Below are 18,506 nucleotides of genomic sequence, written 5' to 3'. Positions count from 1 at the left end.
AGAGCAGTGTGGAAGAGGTAAAAAAAAACGAAGATAAAATGCGGCCATGAAATGGGTACTAAGGATGCAATGGCGAGAATTGATGTAACCTATGGAGTGATGGAGTGCATAGTGCATAGGGCTGTTACATTCTATTAAGGCGAAAGCCTTTAATGCCTCATACTGTTGTTAGGAGTGTCGAACGCGTCGGCAGGAGTGTCGACAGACGCGTCGGCAGGAGTGTTTGAAGCGCGTTTGAATCTGAAGCGCGTTTGAATGTTGTCTCATCGGCCGAGTGGGTTGAGAAATGGTGGTGGATAGATGGATGACTCAAGAGCGTCTCCTTTGTAACGCTGTGGTGGCGGGTGCCATCAGACTCAATGGAGGGAGGGGGGGGGATATTATGCGCCATCTTACAGCAACCTCACGAGGCGGCAAAATGAACAGAAAAGGCTGCGCTTGTGTATACGTTATTTGGTCAGCGCTGATTTGGCGTCGCGTGCGTCTGCGTGAATGCGTTCCTGGGACGGCGTCTACAACTGCGTCCGTTGCCTCGGTCTTTGCGGCGTCGAGCGCCTGTGCCGAACTGAACTGCGAGGTGTGGCATTGCAGGTCGCGCTATTAGTATGCGTGTGGCCTGCGCCGATGAATGGACAGTGCATGTGCGCTGCCGTCCTGGTGCCACATTGTATCCGAGGAGGAGGAGACCTTTGTTTAAAGGGAGAGGGGGTGGGGTGATCTGTGTGTCGCGTGGCCCCGGCTCTTGCGTTTCGAGTGTTCTGCAGCCTCTGTGACTGGACGTGTGTCACCGCTCTGTCTCCCTCTCACAGGTGGCCTCGGACTCGCCCCTGACGACGGTGCCTTCCCGGGCCAGCTCCGGTGAGTCTTGTGATCTCGCACGTTTTGTTAGCTATCATCATCATCATCATCATCATCATCATCATCATCCCCATGACCATGTTGTCCCGGTGACGCGGCGCCAAACATTGGCTTCGCTCAGTTGTCGTTTTGCAGCGACAGCTCTTAAAGGCCGCGTTTCCCGTTTATGCGGCGTCGGCGTTGTTGGCGTAACACCAGGTACCATGCGTCTCGCTGATTGGTAAGAGTGGGTTTGAATCACGCGTGATGTCATCACAACGCGCCGTGTCGATTGGACAAAGCGTTACGACGGTTGGGTGCAGTGCAAGTAACTGACTGGTCCGGACGCAGTGACGTCACTTGTGACGTCAGTACCCAGAGTTGATAGCAAAACCGTCCGTTATCGGGATTTCGCACCAGTACAGCTAGCGCTGAAGTTATCGTCATCTAAAGTGCCAACGTCCTGTGAAATTTTTACTATTATTTGGGCCATGCTGATTTTCCGTTATGCACAATCTTTCCCCTGGCCTGCTACTTATCTTCGCTGGAATAAATTGGTCTTTGACCCAGCCTCGCTCAGACCAGAAAAGACAACACATTAGCCCCTGTCGTTTACTCTTTGGTCCAGTTGCCTTCGCGCCATGACTTGCCCCGCGCTAATGCGCCTTCTATCGGGCGGCGAGCCAGCGAGGGGAGCCGGCACAGATAGTCGGCGTTCCTGACGCGATGCGCTGTTCCCCGCGAGGTTGGACGGGAGGGACTTCCCACCTTTGAGCCGCGGGCCCCTAACCGTCACGGCGCACGGGCGGCGAGACGGCCTGACACGGTAGCGGTAGGCAGCCTGCCCCCGCGCGCTCTTTTCGGGCCTGCTGTTGCTGCTGCTGCCGCCGCACTGTGCGTTCGCTTCACCGCACCGTCGCCGGGTTTCGTGGCATTCCGGGACGACCCCCCCCCCCCCCCCCTTCCCCTTCCCCCTCCCCCCCTAGGGCTATTTAGAGAGTCGAGCGCGCGCGCCACGGTGTCTGACGACCGCGGGCTTTTGTGTCGGGCTCGAACGCCTTCGGCTTGCGTCTCCGGCGTCGGGTATGTATGTATAGGTGCGCGGGCAGCGACGCGTGCGGCGTTTCCTCAAATGGGGACTCTTCCGCGTGTGTGTGGGTCGGCCGCCGGCAGCTCGCGTTTCCTCCTAGCCGCTCCAGAGAAAGTACGGGGAACAGAAAGCCCCCCCCCCCCCCCCCCCTAAAAAAAACCAACAAAAAATGCCGTCATGCGGAGGAGTGCGCATTGTGATGGAGGCAGAACGCCTTAGTGAAGGGCTCCGGAAGTTTCGACTAACTGGGGTTCCTTAAAGGGGCTGTGAAACACTGCCTGGGGGAATACCGGCTATACTTCAGGTGGGTTCTTTATGTCACACAGATGCTGACTTAAAAAGAATTACAGGAATCGATCCACAGGAACGGGAGTTATTCAGTGAAGAAATTTGAAAATACAAGCAAACAAAACGCTGCCCTCAACTCGATTTTGGCGGGGCTTCCCACTCTTATTTCGCTCTCCCAATGACGGCACCTGGCGCAACCAATCAAAACAGCCAGCCAGAGAACGTCGCGGAAGTATAGCGGAAGTTTGTACTCCATGGTTGCCTGCTCTCTAACTCGTTCTTGCTGAGACTGGCAGCGTTGTTTCCATGCCAGAGCGCCCCTGGTGGTGTATTTTTATTTTACTTGCTTTGCAGGGCTTTTATCTAAGACAAACAAATTGTTTTTGTTGATCTAATATAAAACGCAGACAAGTGACAAGATGTGTCTATTTATTCACAGTATATTTACTGTTTGTCCGGTTATCAAGCTCGCGCCAGGTGATGTCATATCCGCTGCTAAAAACTCGTCACTGTGTGGCGACACCATCAGAGCCATGAAGTTGTTTTTGGGAGGACATTAAAATATTAAAAAAAAAAACGGAATGTATGCGGTATTACCGACGCTATTAGCACCATTATAACTCACTGTATGCAATCAACAGGCAAAACAGTTAACTAAGATTGTGTTTCTGGGCCCCTTTAACGTGCACTGACATCGCACAGTACGCGGGCCTCTAGAATTTCTCCTTCATAGAAATTCAACCGCCGCTGCCGGTATCGAATGATTCGCGCCTGTTTATTTGCCGTAGTCTTGAGCCTGACGACCCGCCGCAGTGGCTGACTCATTGGCCTTGGCGTTCGGCTGCTGATCTCAAGGACGCGGGTTCGATCCCGGTCGCGGCGACCGTATTTCGATGGAGGTGAAGAAATTCCTGAGGCCCGTGTACTGTGCGATGTCGGTGCGCGTTAAAGAACCCCAGGTGGTCGAAATTTCCGGAGCCCGCCACTACGGCGGCTCTCAGCCTTAGTCGCTTTGGGACGTTAAAACCCCATAAACCAACCAAAACTAAACTAAACCACACACACACACACACACACACACACACACACACACACACACACACACACACACACACACACACACACACACACACACACACACACACACACACACACACACACACACACACACACACACACACACACACACACACACACACACACACACACACACACACACACACACACACACACACACACACACACACACACACACACACACACACACACACACACACACACACACACACACACACACACACACACACACACACACACACACACACACACACACACACACACACACACACACACACACACACACACACACACACACACACACACACACACACACACACACACACACACACACACACACACACACACACACACACACACACACACACACATTCCATCTCCGCGGGTTTCTTCAACGTCGTTTGTCTGTCGGCTACGCGCGAGGATTCGCTCCAGGGTGCTTTGGTTTCGCCTGTGCGAAATCGCGAATCGCCTTGGGGATGTGCCTGAAGTCCTCTTGCCCGCCTGGAGTGGCTGCCCTCGAGCCTGGCTTGTGTGCTGCGCGGGTCGTCGACTGGGCCGGTTTCGCCGCCGTGGCCACCCGCGCCTTCCGTGTTTCTGCCCCCCCCGACGGGATTAGAAACTTCAGCTGGGCGCCATTTACATACTGCTGCGCGGCCGGTCCACGAAGCGGCGGCGCACGATGCTTTTGTTGGAATCGTACGTGTGCGCCCTGGCCGGGCATCGGCACGCGCGTTTCCTTTTCACTATTTATACATACGTGGTCCGTGCTGCTTATGTGGGTCGCTTGTTTTCTCTGCCGGCCGCTTCGCTTTTCGTGCTGCTGTCCCGTGATGGTCAGGAGGAGGTCTAGTAAAGGGGAAAAAAAAAGGAAATAACGGTTAGCGTGTGCACTCCCTAATGAAAAATGTGTGTAGGTGTGAATGGGTCAGCAAGTATGATTACGGCACATATGGTTTGGTTTGTAGGTTTAACCTCCCAGAGCGACTCATGGTGTGAGGGACGCCGTAGTGAAGGGCTCCGGATGATTTCGACCATCTGGCGTTGACGTACAATGGCATTGCACAGTACAGGAAATTCGTGGGTTCGATCCCGCTTGCGGCGGTCACGTTTCGCTGGAGTCGAAATGCTAGAGACCCGAGTACTGTGCGACGTCAGCGTTAAAGAACTCCAGGTGTTCGAAATTATCCGGAGCCCTCCTCTGCGGCGCCCCTCATAGCCGGAGTCGCTTTGGGACGTTAAACCTGTAAATCCAGATCAAATGTGCCTTGATCCCATTTGCTGACCCATTCAAACCTGTACACTTTTTTCAATAGGGCGTGTTTCGTTCCTCTCACGTACTTCACGTGCAGTTTATACGTATAGTTATGTGAAGGCCATTAGCGGGGTGACTGACAGACGTCCAAGGCCATTAGCGGGGAGACTGACAGACGTCCGTGGTCAATAAACGGTCGTCGGTTAAGAGCAAGCAGTTTTGATATCTAGAAGCACAGAGTAAAATGACTTAATTTCCAAGCTTGCCGTAATGTGCCGAGCGAACGTCGCGGGTTGCCGAGGTCTTGGCTGTGCCGATGAGTACAGGAAAGGCACGCTAATCGTCTCATTCACGGTGCACCCCCCGAACGCCTTCAGTGCAGAACTCCGCATTAATTTCGACCACCCATGGTTCTATGACGTGCGCAGCACTCGGCCACCGGGATTCGACGCCGCGTCTTCGGCCGCTCGGCATCCGAACGCCGTAACCTCCGAGTCGCCGCGTCATCGGCCGCTCAGCATCCGAACGCCGCAACCACTGAGTCGCCGCAGCGGACTGGCCACGGAAAGTCGAGGCTCGGGAAGTGCCGGCAAACAGTTGGGTGCTGGTTCCGAGATGTGCGACCCAGCCGTTCTCCGTGTACCGATAGCCCGTCTCGCCTTGTGTGTGCGATGAGAGGCGGGCAGTGCCATTGACCTTGACCTCCCCTCATCGTCGCCGGCGGAGAGTACGCCGGCTGACGTCAGCGTGTGTGTGTGTGTGTGTGTCGGGGAACCCCTCCTGCGCCCACTTTCGGTTCGCTCTTCAGGCGCGCACGCTGGTCCGGTCCGCTGGTAAGAAAGGGAGAGGCCGACCTGCTTTTATTCCTCCATGACTTCCCTTTCTTTTTTTGGCGCTCGCCCCCAACGGTGTAGTAGGTAGGAGCGCGCGCCGCTCTTGCTTCCGCATCTCTTGGCGAAAACGATGGGGCAGGGACCCCCCCCCCCGCCCCCCCCCCCCCCCCCCCCCCCCCTCTGCCACTACGCTTCTCCTCTGGCCTCTCTGCTGGCGTGCTTGGAGCTTAGGGGAGAGTCACCGGTGAAGAAGTTGTTGTTATGGTGGGGCCCTGATTCTGATTCTCACTGGCTAGCTGCGTTGAGGCAAAACCAGTTGTGTTGGCATGGGTGCAGAATGCGCGGATATGGGAAAAAAGTGGCAGGGATTTAACGTAGTTTAACGTAGTTAAACCGAGTGCACGTGCGAAAGCAGGGGACACTTACTTGAGCTCCGCCTGAAGGGCTTTAGTGGGTTAATGCCCATATATGAAGAATTGGTCATTCCGTACTTATTCACTTTCCCCTGGGTTGGTGTTCGGCTTGTCTGGGGTGAAGTGCTTGCAAAATGGGGTCTTGACCTCTTAGAAGAAGATGTCTTGTGCCGCGGCACTATTTGGCCAAACATGCCCTTGAGCGTTAAAATTCCACTACCATCATCATCACCGCTGTTGGCTTATACCATGACGGGTGCGCATCAGGTTTGCGTTCAACTAATTCTACAGGAAAAGGGTCTCCACTTCGCCCCCCTACTGCGATACTGCGCTGGGCACTTGCGCGGATACATTTACGGCCGTGCGTGCTTCGTGTCACCCCCCCCCCCCCCCCCCGCTTTTTTTTCTTTATTGGTTCGTTATCTGCGCAGCGGTCTCGCCGCGAAAGTGAAAGCACGCGACCTCCCGCGCCCTTAGCTGGCTGACTTCGCGATAGCAAGCGGGCGCGATATCAGCAATCGTCGTCGTTGATATGCAGCTTCTTGCGGCTTCTTTCTCTTAATAGGCGGAAGATTCTTAGCGCCTGGGAGATAGAGAAAAAGAAATAAATAAAAAAAAAAAACGGCCCGCGTGCTGATTGTGCGAGCACTTGCTTGCGTCGGAGGAAATATGTGCATACTCTTTACCGCCTATGTAGAGCCGCCTATAGAGCCGCTTCGGGGTCTTCCGCCGGTACTTGACGAAGAATGCCCGCGGTGCGTGGCGCCCTTCGGCCTCCCGAGATAAGGGCCGCTGAATAAACGCGTGATGCTCGGATTAGGCGGCGTGTTCTTGCAGTTTTTTTTTTGTGCCTCGAGGCGGTCTGTGTGCCGCTGTTGTGTGTGGCAAAAAAAAAAAAAATGGTTGCTTAATAACTGCGGGCGCATCCGGTTCGGGCGAATAAGCCGATTAAACGCAGCAGCGACAAGATGAAATCGGACCCGGTTGGTGGCTGTTGTTTGATCGCGTTATGCCGTCCGCTTGGCGGGGGAAGTGGTTCTCGGTGACGGTTATTTCTTTTTTTTTTTGCACGCGTTACTATGTAGTTCTCCTGAAACAGGCTTGTTACGCAGATGTGGGACCTCGTGCGTTGCAACCATGTGACACTAGAGGACATAAACAGTTGAAGTGCCACTGAACGCGTCTGTATCGAGAGGGATCTCTGTGCTTTAAACCCGTAACATTGTTAATGTTAACTTTTCCCATATGTGGACTGCTAAACGCGGTGGTTAGAGGAGCCGAGGACGGCGTCAGATAGTCCAGCAATCCCCTCGCTGCCTTATCTTCTCTCTCTAGGACATCTGGTTAACTGAGAGGTTTTTAAAGCGAAAGCTTTACTACTTGCACTTTCAGCCTTTGCCGTGGCGCGGCGGTGCCACCATTGACCTTTAGTTGACCTCTGTGTGACGTCATGTGTGACATCACGCCGAAGAGAAGGGCGACCGACTCGCGCCGTCGCAAGCCGCGGCGGTGCCACCACCGGCGCCTAACTCCTGCGCTCTCCGCTAGGAGCGCGATTGTGGCGTTACGCTGAAGAGATTAGGCTCGACTCACGTCGCTAGAAAGCAGTAGCTGTGCCAACCACCAGCGGCTTCACATTGCTTCGCGATCTCGCGCCGTCCGTGTGCGACGGCGGTGCACATGAACGGCGGCCTGACTGGACTGGGCTGGACTGGATTGTATTGGACTGGATTGGATTGGATTAGAATAGATTAGATTACATTAAATTACATTGGATTGGATTGTATAACAGATGCATCGCCACAAGTCTAACCACAAGCACCACCACCAGCTGAACCATGGCGTAGGTACGGATATTGCTTTCGCAATTACCGAGCTTAACCAAGCTAAGCCACAGCGAATTTTTTTTTCTATTTTACTGCAAAATGAAGGCTTGAGAGGTGCGACTGAGTCAGCGTACAATCGCTGCCCTGTCATGTGCGATACAGACCGATATAAATGGCACTAGCTCTCTCTCTCATGCTCGAGGAGGAACGTCACACTCTTACGTCGTAGATGCAGGAGGCATAACGCTGCATTGTCACCTACTGCATAAGCACCGGCCGCGGTGGCTCGGTGGCTTTATTACGCTGTTGATCCCATGGTCGCAGGATCGAATCCCGGTCGCGGTACAGTCGCATTCCAATTGAGGCGAAATGCAAAAGTGCCCCCGTGTGGTTTTTGACTTTGGTATTGAATTATTCTATGTATGTCATTGTGTGTGTGTCGCGAGCAGTACTATTGCTTTTAGGCTTCGAAAATTAGCTTTATCTGCTAATTTTAATTCAGCAGCAACACTTTATTTTTAAGTTGAGCACTCTTTTTTTATACGTATTGTCTACAATGAAGGGCAAGTAATGACGGAAGCTCTGGAAGTGAATAAATTCTATTAGTCGTATTCGATATTTGGGCACTACAGGTTTAGCTGAATAGCCCAACAGCTGATCTGTGCTACGTCTCATTCTCGTTTGAGTTTTGCACCTTTTGGTTACGTTTAGTTACGTTATGGTTCGTGCAGTTTTCTCTCTGCAGTTTGCGATCCTCCAGTGCGCGTAGTCTTGAGTTGTTCTCTCCCCGTAGCTGGCTTGTTTCTTTCGATATTTCGTTCGTATACCGTCTCACGGTTTGCCGCCTGTTTAGAGAGTATGGCGCCCTGTGCGCCCCCTGCTTCCCGTGTGTTTCGTGCTGCGAGTGCTGGCAGATTCTCTCCTCTCTCCGTATTCTTGCCCTCTACGGAGTCGCTTACGGAGTAGCTGTTCTTAGCTCTTTTCTCAAAAGTTGGGTGCCGGCGGCATCAGCAGCAACACAGCACAGAACATCCTTCTGTTGGTGCACATCCGGGAAAAATGCCGTATCCCGCCCTACAAGCCCAGCTCCTAACAGACGTCTCTGCGCCACACCTCACACCTTACGAGCCCAGTTCCTACCACCAGACGTCTCTCCACTACACCTCACACCGCCTCCCGCATACAAGGCGGTTGCGCTCCCCTATAGACCAGATTTTTTTACCCTCGCACGCAGGCTGCGGACGCGCGCCTACTCTCGACGCCAGTCGCCATCTGTCGGCGCGCGCGGCCCGAGGGACTGCGGGTCGCGCCGGCGCCGCGCATAGAACGCATGTTTACGTGTTCGCTTCTGCCGTTTTGTGCTCCATCAGCTAACGTATGAGGGTGTGTGCTGTGCGTCACTACTCACATCTGCCCTGTTCCAGACAGTGCTGCGGTTATCTTGTGCGCAGTTACTCGTTAACGTGACATCCGAGGGTAGTCGACCAGGTAGTGTGCGGACTGGAAACCGGCACTTCGAAGCAGATTTCTGCGCTGTCGTGTCGTTTGTTGTCGCCTTTTACGTGCGATATCATCTATGATAATATTATGCATCAGAATGTAGATCTATTGACTTGACTCAGTGGAGTAGTAACTGGATAGGCGAGCTGCAGACTGAAGGTTGTCCCGACGGAGCGCGTGTTTTCGATCACCAGTACGTGTTCAGCATCCTTGCGCTGAGCTTGTTCTTGTTCCCATTAAGAACATTTCATGCACAGGATTGTAAGCACGACCGCTACCGATTTCAGCTGCTTTTTCCGCACGCATGTCAGAGGTATCTGGGGGTTAAGGTTTATCTATAGTATCTTTCTGCTGTTGGTATCTAACTTAGCTTGGTTTGGTTTATTAAGGTTTTACGTCCCAAAGCGACTCAGGCTATGAGGGACGCCGTAGTGAAGGGCTCCGGAAATTTCGACCACCTGGGGTTCTTTAACGTGCACTGACATCGCACAGTACACGGGCCTCTAGAATTTCGCCTCCTTCGAAATTCGGCCGCCGCGGCCGGGATCGAACCCGCGTCTTTTGGGCCAGAGCAGAGAGCCGTAACCACTGAGCCACCGCAGCGGTGCGGTATCTACATTATTCATAGGAAAATATGCGCGATTTCATTACATTTTCCACACATAGCCAAACGCCTACGCAACGCTCTGACACGCGGCGAGAGCTCCTGATTAAAATAACGCGACTTCGGACCTCAGAATTAGTGAAAGCTGGATTAGCTGCTCATATCTATTCAAGCTTCTATAAATTAAGCGGAAGTACGTTTTTATGCACCAGGTTGCATAAACCATGACAAAATTTGTTTTCTGTTGGCGCTGCGACTCAGTTGAGCTCACAGCGGTAATTTGTTGATAAACTGGAGCGGCGACAAGAAAGCCGTTTGTGGAAGGGAGGGGGCTTTATGGCCGGCAGGAAGGAATAAGAGTGCATGGGAATTGGAACTGCATACTAGCCGCACACCTAATTCTTGATATTGAATAAAAAGTTTCTTTGCGGTGGAGCACCAAGACGGAATTCGATTAAGCACGAGCGCGTTCTAAGCGCCGGCACAATTAACCTGAATGTCAAACTAAATGTCATTAAAACGCGTCAATGTTATCGCTTTGATAACGTAAATACTTCCTGCAACACAGCCACGCAGCGGAAGTATGCTCGACAATGTTTTTTTAGCGCCCGAAGCGCGGCTATATGCAGGCGCGGCCGCGGAACTGTCGCAGCCCCGCAGTCCCCAAAGAAACGCCCGCACCGCGGCGCGCCAGTCGGTGCAAAATGCCCGCGCCCAGGAGAGGCTCAAAAATCTGGTCTATAGTAGTGTACAACTTAAGTCTGCAGTGAAGCTCCGCCCACAGTTAGCCTCCGCGCACATAATTCCTCCACGACGAAAAAGTAGTCCGCTGGCTTAACGTTTCTTGTTACGTAAACAAGAAGCTTATCACAAGAGAAAGAATTATGAGCTGTAGAATTTTGATACATGGATTGTTTGAGATAGTCAAACATTAAAAAGGCAATTTCGTTCACTGTTGCGATTGGCCAGCGGAGTAATACAGGACGCCGAGTACCGCGGCCCAGTGTTAGCAGCTGCTGTTTTTTTTAGGTTGTATCCTACTATCCCCCCCCCCCCCCCCCACACACACACACACACACGCGCGCGCACCATGGTCCCACCGGTGTCTGTAAACGGACCTGCCCTCTGCTGCCGTGGTACTGGCCGAAGTGGGGATATAAAAAGGATCACGAGAAGAGGGTGGAATGGTTGGTCGTGCATCGGTTCGTTGGTGAAGCTGTGTGTGCAGCATGCCGTTGTTATCCCGTGAGGGGTGGTAGCGGGGCGCTGTCGTCGTCGTTGCCGGCGTGTTGTTCCAAGAGCGTCGATAAGAGTGTCTGGGGGTCGAAAACTGTTTGCGTGTGCGTCTGGACAGACACACTGTGTGCGCCCGCGGTCGCTGAACTCGCGCTGTGGCGATCGCTTCTTGCGCGCTCGTCTTGAGCGCGTGCACGGGCGTCTGTTGTGCACAGTCGTGAGAGCGTTTGCCCCCCCCCCCCCCCCCCCCCCCCCCACCCGTGACGTCAGCTCCGATATTCCTGTCCTCTTGAGCGGGTAGCCTGTTGAATATTTTTTTTTCTGCTTCGCCGGACATCGTTTCAGTCATGGTAGGCGTTGTATCGGACATGCATGCCGAGGCAGGAGTTGGTCGAGAGAAGTTGGTCATCTTGGTTGAAGTCGACTGAAGTAGAACTCGTTCGGGATAGAAACTGGGTCGGGAATGCCATTTTAAAATTGGCCCATAGACAGTCTGTAGACTTCTTATAGACTCTGTTTGCCTTCGTATAGGTATTTCATTGTCGATTCATACTCTATAGATTGTCTTGTTGGTAGACAAAACTCTACTAAAAGTGTATGACCATAAATCCATAGATTGTCTACGACTGTCTGTACAATTTGTATTGCCTATAGACTCTTCTTTAGCATTTGTCCATAGACAGTTTATAGACTTATATAGACAGAAGTCCATGACAGTCTTATAGACTGCCCGAACAATTCTTTGTAAGGGTTCATCCCGGCAATTGACACTATTCGGCTACATGTCAAGAAAAACAGCGGCTTTTCCCCGTCAAAGGACTCCCCTTCCAGCCTCTGGCGTCGGCCAGTTCTCACGAACTTGCCAGCGTGAGTGGCGTGACAATGCAGGGAAGCGACTACCCCGACAATGCAGGGAGGCGACTATCCCATTCCTTCTGCTTCTCCCTGCATTGTTACGCTAGCTGGTTCTTGAGAATCTGCCGATGCTATTAGCTGGAAGGGGGTCCTTTTATGGGGAGAAGCCGCCGTTTTCTTGACTTGTATCGGACAAAGAAATTAAGTTCTAAATTATTTAGCGGTCGTTGACGAATACCGCGGGGTGCTGCATTTATACCAATGTCTGAGGCATCATTTGAAGCCAGACGACACGCAAACCAGAATTTGGATATCTGTACTCCTTTGGTAAATTTATTTCGCACCAAGTTGGAGTTGGCGAGGAAACTTCAAAGCTTCCAGTTTTTCTTTGTCCAATATGGCTTCAAACGGGGACACGGAGAAAACGATACGACACTGTCCTTTTCTGTGATTCCGTTTGAAGCGCTAAACATTAAGCCCAACTCTCTGGTCTACTGGTCAGTTTAGTGACAGCTCGGGGGGACATAGGTGAGGAGTGGCGTTTGCGCGCTTAGCCGGGCCGAGTTCGGCCATCACGTCCCCCTCCCCCGCAGCGTCGACATCCTTTCACTCTGTCGTCCCGACGAAGAGAGAGAAGGCGCGGAGGTAACAAAGCAAAAGTAAACGTTATTAACGTTAGGTCGTCCACCGAGGCCCGCTAGAAAAGCGCTCGCGAAAACAGCCTCTTCTCTTGCTGCCGGGGAACACGGGGCGTGCGGTGATTTCCCCCTTCCTCTTCCTCCTCCTCTCTCGTTTACTTTTTCTGGCGGCGGCATTAACCGAGCGCACCCCCCCCCCCCCCCTCCCCCTTTCCCCGTCCCGTTGCTGCCCAGAGCTGGCTGAACAGGGTGCCCCAGAAGGAGTTGGCGATTTGACGAGAAGGTGTGTGTGTGTGTGTGCACGCGCACGGTTTTGTTTCGGAGTGGGCGCGTGTCGCTGCTGGTCGACTCAGCGACCCCCCCCCCCCCCCTCTCCTCCTCCTTGTCTATAAATAGCCCACGGGAAGGGATGCCGTGCGGGGAAGAGGTCCGTGTCGTGCGCGCCCCGCTGCCCGCACGAGGAAGACCGAGTCGCTCCTCATCAGCTGCTGGCGCTTTATTTTTGTTTTTCGCTCCAGAAGGAGAGAGACGGAGAGGGCGCTCGCGGCGAGCGAGCCGTGTCTTCCGCGATTGTGACGGGGAACACCCCTATTAGCGTGCGGGCGATAAAGAAAGGGGGGAAGAAAGAAAAGTGTACCGCTGGCGCGCATTGCTCCGCTAGGCCAACTCGTCCGCCGAGGTCGCTGGCGGCGAGCTCGAGGTCGTGGGTTCGAGTCCCGGCGGCGGCGGTGGCCGCGTTTCTAGGGGGGTGGGGGTGGACAACATTTAACCGTCCTTGTAGCCTACTGTGTTGTTGCTTTGCGGTGTGAGTATCCGACAAATTAGATCAGATCATTGAGCGAATGCGACCTCGGCCGCACTGTGAACAAATTGGAACTGTGTGTTCTATCAGCTGTCAAGCAGCTTATTGTATTCGGTTTCGCTTTGAATAGATGTACGTACGTGGCACTGCTCGTAGCTGGTTTTCCTTAATTTTTGTTAGAGCGAAAGCTGTACTTCGCGACCAGAGCTGCAAAAGCCGGGCTGTTGCTGAAGCCTTGACCTTGAACAAATGCGCGGCTGTGCATTGCACATCGTCGTCTACATCGACTTCCGTCTGCGGAGCGAACAGATGCGATCAGCTTAACCTCGGTCGGACTTTAGATTATTCTGATATCGTCGCCAGACGTTCCGACGACCCAGCAAAGCAAAGCCGTGAGTCAATGGGCTAACGGACTAAAGGCATGCTTTCGCACGCGTACTCGGTTTAACTAGGTTAAAACCCTGCCATTTTTTTTTTGTTTTCGGTGAGTAGAAATGAAAGTGCACTGACACAAAGTTGCCTGGGCACTTTTGGTATGGCTGTCTTCGATGCCGAAGTTCCCGCTGTCACGAATGCGTTTTCTGGCACAGAGCTGTCGTTGCCGTCAGTGTGGAAGTTGCATTGCGTGAAACAGGCTGTGTTGCGCGAATCTCGTATCCGCGTTTTGTGTACATAGCCCGGCCACCTTCGGAGTTCGTGTAATATATTCGCGTTTTTCTTTTTCATCTTTGATGTTACGCTCTTAGCTCGGGTCGCGATGCAACCGCGACGGGCCGTCCCGCGGTCAACCTTGAGCGGTTTTCGTCGGTTGACGCCCATCCCCAAACGTGCCCCCGGTGCAGTGTGTGTGTGTGTGTGTGTGCGGGGAGGGGGCGTGGTCGTGTGGCGTAACGGGGAAATACCGCTGCTCCTTTTGCGTATCATATTCGCTCGAGACGAAAGTGGAATGTCAACACTCCTCCGCGGTGTACTCGCGTGGTGATGGTGCGAGCGCACACCCCCGTCAAAAGTCTTCAGGCCACAGCGTTCACTTGTATAGTGGAACGAACGTCCCTTAGATGCTCCGCTTCACGTAGCACGGAGCACCAAGCTTCTCTACAAGCTATATAGCTTGTGCTGTTTATACGTGGGCTTCATTTAGAGGCCACCTAACCACTGCAGGTCCAGGTCACTTCAATAACAGAGGTAGACCGATATACTTCCAAGTGTAAGGGCGAAGCGTAGCGAGTGGGCACACCTACTCTCTTCACTCTTGGTGCAGCCATTCAGGTGTTATTTTCTGCTGTTCTTAAGTTGCCGTAACAACAACAACAAAAAAAAATAGACAGAATGGGGTGTGAATTCCGAGGAACGATTCTAGCCGTGGTGATGATACCGATGTAATCGAGGAGCTTTTGTCCAGCCGTGTTATCACACAGCACCCCCGCTTATTGTGCCTTTGATGCAGCTGTCCGGCATTCATTAAAAAATTCACAAACATTTGTTTCGTGAATAATCTTTGCTTACCTACACACTAAAGAGAATTGAGTAACAGAAATGGGTAGTAAGTTATCCTCTAGCTCACTCCCTTTTATAGAAGGGAGTGCTCTGAAGTACAACTTGCTCCCTTTTTTTACTCCCGTACAGGCGTATTCTTGTCTAGAGTGTACCGTTCCGTGAGGCTTTGTACGATTCGTCTGTTCCGATGCCCCTCTCCCCTTTATAGCCTGGAACACGTCCTCCCAGGGCCTTCGGGGGAATACTTTAATAAACCTGAAGTAATAAATGAGCTCGGCGTGTACATAGTTTAGGGAACTCGGCGCCCGTGTATAGTGTTCGAAAAGTGCGAGCTCCCCCGCGGTTATCACCGTGCGGCGACCGTGCCGCCGGCCTCCGTTGAGCGGGCGTTCTACCGCGTTTGTTTACCCCTTCTCCGAGTGCCCGCGATCCACGGCGCTGCACCGCTCGTTGCGTTTGCTCCCCCCCGATCTGATGCCGAGAGGGGCCGGTCGAGCGGTGTTAATGAATTAGCGCTTTCTCTCTCTCTCTCTGTTTTTTAGAGATCCTTTTTTTTCCTTCTCACTCTCATCCCGCTCCCGCTGTTCCATCGGCAGGCGGCCGCTGTCGCTCTCGGCGACGGCCGGTTCCTCGTCCGCGCAGCTGGCCGAAGAAGAGCGCGCGAGATCCCTTTCGCTCGAGATTCGAGGAAGGGACGCGCGAACGGCCGGCCCAGTCCGAGCGCGCGGGGAAAAAAAACTGGGACACTTTCTTTTTCGGCTCGTTTACTTGGCCGCTCGCGCCAGCTGCCCCGCACGGACGCGGCCAGTCTATCGCTTGACGTTGCCTGCCGCCCTCACCTCCCCATCGACGAAAAGAAGCCGAGGGAAAGGGTACCCTTTTGTTTTCGACCATGCTGGGCCGGGGCTGCGTCTTCTCGTTCCCGCACTCGTTGGCTGCCCCGATGTCCATACGGTCTTTTTTTTTTGTATAGCGAAGAATGAGCCCGCGGGTACGCCTTTTGAAATTCTGTGAGCTTGCGCGGGACCGGGCAGGAAGATAACGGTCATTTGAGGTGTGTAGGGGGAGCTGTGTACAGTCGGCGTCAGATTTGTGCGGAGCACTGGAGCGGGACGCTGCCCCCGCATACAAAGCGACACCTTGTCGCGCCTGCTAAGTACTGCGCTGTTAGCAACAATTGGGTAAGATATGCGTAAATCCGGCAGTTAGTTCTCGCGACGGATGGTTAGGCCGTGGAGAGGCTAACTGCTGTTCATGGTCACTTTGCAGTAGTGTTTAAGGGAGTAATAGCTACTATTTCAGGAACTAATGGCTGTAGCAATGTGAGTCCCCTTTAGTCCTTCCTGACTGAAGGCCTGTATCAGAATATGCCTTTGACCTAAAGGTTCTTACCAGAAGGCATTTACCATGAAGACGTTTACCCCGAAGGCGTTTACCGTGAAAGCCTTTACCCTAAAGACCTTCGGGTAAAAACCTAGGTGAGGCCTGCGCCCTGGTGAAGGCCTGCTAGGTGTACACACCTTGCAGGTTCCGGAAAGAATTCGCCATGTAGGCCTTCACCCTGAAGGTAATGACCTAAGTAAAGGTCTTAGACATTACCGAAGTGGAGATCTGCCTGGTGTACACACCCGGCAGGTTGCTTACACCTCGCCTGCCACAAAGCAGGCTTCAGGGACGTACATATACGTCCACGAACGTATGCCCTAAATCTGAAAATGTGCCTAGTGGTGCTACTGCACTAAATGTGTTGCTCGAGAAGAGGCCTTCCAAGTCAAGGTTGTTCTACGTACGGCGCTGCAATTTTCCGAGTAATGCAGATTGTCCAACTAGCCGAGGTACCACCAAGTACACTGGAGGAGCCAGGTGTGGCTAAGAGACGTCCTCCATGTCATCAGTGTGACGCTTCTGTAGAGACGACTGCTTCCCATGACTGAAAGCCAAACCTGTCTGTATACTCCCATTTCAATTCTTGAGGCGAGGGGAAGCTGCGAGCGCCAGGTGATGGCTTGCTTGTCTCACGCGCTTGCGAAGCAACCACTGGGATCCTACCCTTGGAAGCTTCTCGCTCTCGTAGCTTCCACCTCACAGCATGTTACGAGATGGAGTCCAGTTCCCACTCCACAGCGCAGGAAATGTTGAGATGTATCACAGCTCCTATTCTGCTGCAAGAATTTGTCAGATGGAGTGAGCTCCCACTTTTCTGGAAGTCTTGAGATGTGCAGCTCCCACTCCACCACAGGAAGGGATGAAATGGAGTGTAGGTCCAACTCCACCGCAGAAAGCGATGAGGTGGGGTGCAGCACCCGCTCTGCTTCAGGAAGTGGTGAGATGTAGTGCAGTTCCCACTCCACTTCAGGAAGTGGTGAGATGTAGTGCAGTTCCCACTCCACTTCAGAAAGTGGTGAGATGGAGTGCAGTTCCCACTCCGCTGCAGAAAGTGGTGGGATGGGGTGTATCTCCCACTCCATCGCAGGAATTTTTCGGATGGAGAAGTGGTGAGATGGAGTGCACTTCCCAGTCCGCTGCAGAAAGTGGCGAGATGGCGTGAAGCTCCCATACCACCGCAGGAATTGGGTGGAGTGCATGCAGCTCCCGCTCTTCCGCACGAGGTGGTGAGGTGTAGTGCAGCTCCCACTCTACTACTGAAAGTGGTGAGGTGGGGTGTAGCTCCCTCTCCGTCGCAGCAGTTTTTTAGGTATAGAAGTGGTGAGATGGAGTACAGCTCCCAGTCCACTGCAGGAATTATTTATCAGAGGGAGTGAACTAGCTCCCACTCCTACCCCATCGCGGGAAGGGGTGAGATGAATACACATCTCACAACTTGCAACGGAGCAGAAGCTGGGAGCGCGAGACGACATCTTTTGCATTGTTTGGTTGGCTCGGAGGTGCGTGAAAACACATCGCGCTTGCGGAAGCCATCACTTCGCGCTCGAAGAAAAGTTCAGGGGAAATATGGGTGTAGTGAGCACCGCCGAACGCGTTTTACCATAGCCGAGGCAAGGTGCCATCGACGATCCGCTAGCGCTGGGCGTTCAGAGAGGGTAAACGCAAGGTGCGGTTGCTTGGCGTCCATTCTTTGGGCACTGCAGCCCCGCTGCAGCCGGCGCCAGACCTCCGGGAGGGAGGCGGAGACGGGAGGGAGGCTTCCTTGTCTCAAGCCGGCTGTTCTCGCTCCAGTTTCTGATCCGGCCACGCCGCGCTCTGCTGTCTCTCCGATTCTCTGCCGGATTTTTTTTCATTTACACGGGGCAGCAGGAAGAGACAAACCTGGGGGGGGGCGCACTTTCCCCTCCATCGCCGTTGTCGCACCGTGTGCGTGCTCGCACGCCGTTTCCTGGACGCCTTTGGCCGCCGAGCGTCGCTTTTTCTTTATTTCGCCGCTAAGCGGAGCTTAAGACGGCGACGACGCTGGTGAAGAAGAAACACGGAAAGGAAAAGTCGCGAAAAAAAGAGTGATAAAAGGACAAATTGAGGAACAGTGCGGCGACAGGAGCAGAAGAAAAGGATCCCCGAGAAATGCCACGGCCCGCGCGCGCGCTCCCTCGGGGATGCGGTAGTGCTGCGACGGTGGCTACGGCGTTCCGCGGTGAGGGGAGATGTGGGGAGGGGGACAAGCACCGCTTGTTGTTCTCGGCGCTGAGGGAGAGAGAGACGGAGCGCCCGGCGGTGGTCGCGCAAATGTAGGCCACCTGATCGCGACGACGAGAGTTGCTTGGAAGGAGTAACGCAAGGTAGGGAGGGGGGGGGGGGGGGGG

At 53.5% G+C, this 18,506-nt stretch overlaps 1 protein-coding gene across 4 annotated transcripts in view; it reads left to right on the top strand.

Moving 5' to 3' along the window:
• The window catches only part of smg (sterile alpha motif domain containing protein 4 smaug), a 171,850-nt gene that overhangs the window by 106,469 nt on the left and 46,875 nt on the right, over positions 1-18,506 (top strand). For 3 of the 4 annotated variants that reach the window (XM_089558066.1, XM_089558067.1, XM_089558064.1), the window contains exon 2: positions 810-858. Coding sequence is in view for 1 of the 4 variants with exons in the window: in XM_089558063.1 (XP_089414189.1) it covers positions 419-577; positions 810-858 (208 nt within the window). In the remaining 3 variants the exon portion in view is untranslated. Of the gene's footprint in view, positions 1-411; positions 578-809; positions 859-18,506 lie in introns of those variants that run through there. The other variant, XM_089558063.1, reaches the window with a different exon arrangement.

Source organism: Amblyomma mixtum, chromosome 8 (genome assembly GCF_055824585.1).
Source record: "Amblyomma mixtum isolate Tamu chromosome 8, ASM5582458v1, whole genome shotgun sequence".
Lineage (NCBI taxonomy): Eukaryota > Metazoa > Arthropoda > Arachnida > Ixodida > Ixodidae > Amblyomma > Amblyomma mixtum.
This window is presented reverse-complemented; position numbering and strand designations above follow the sequence as displayed.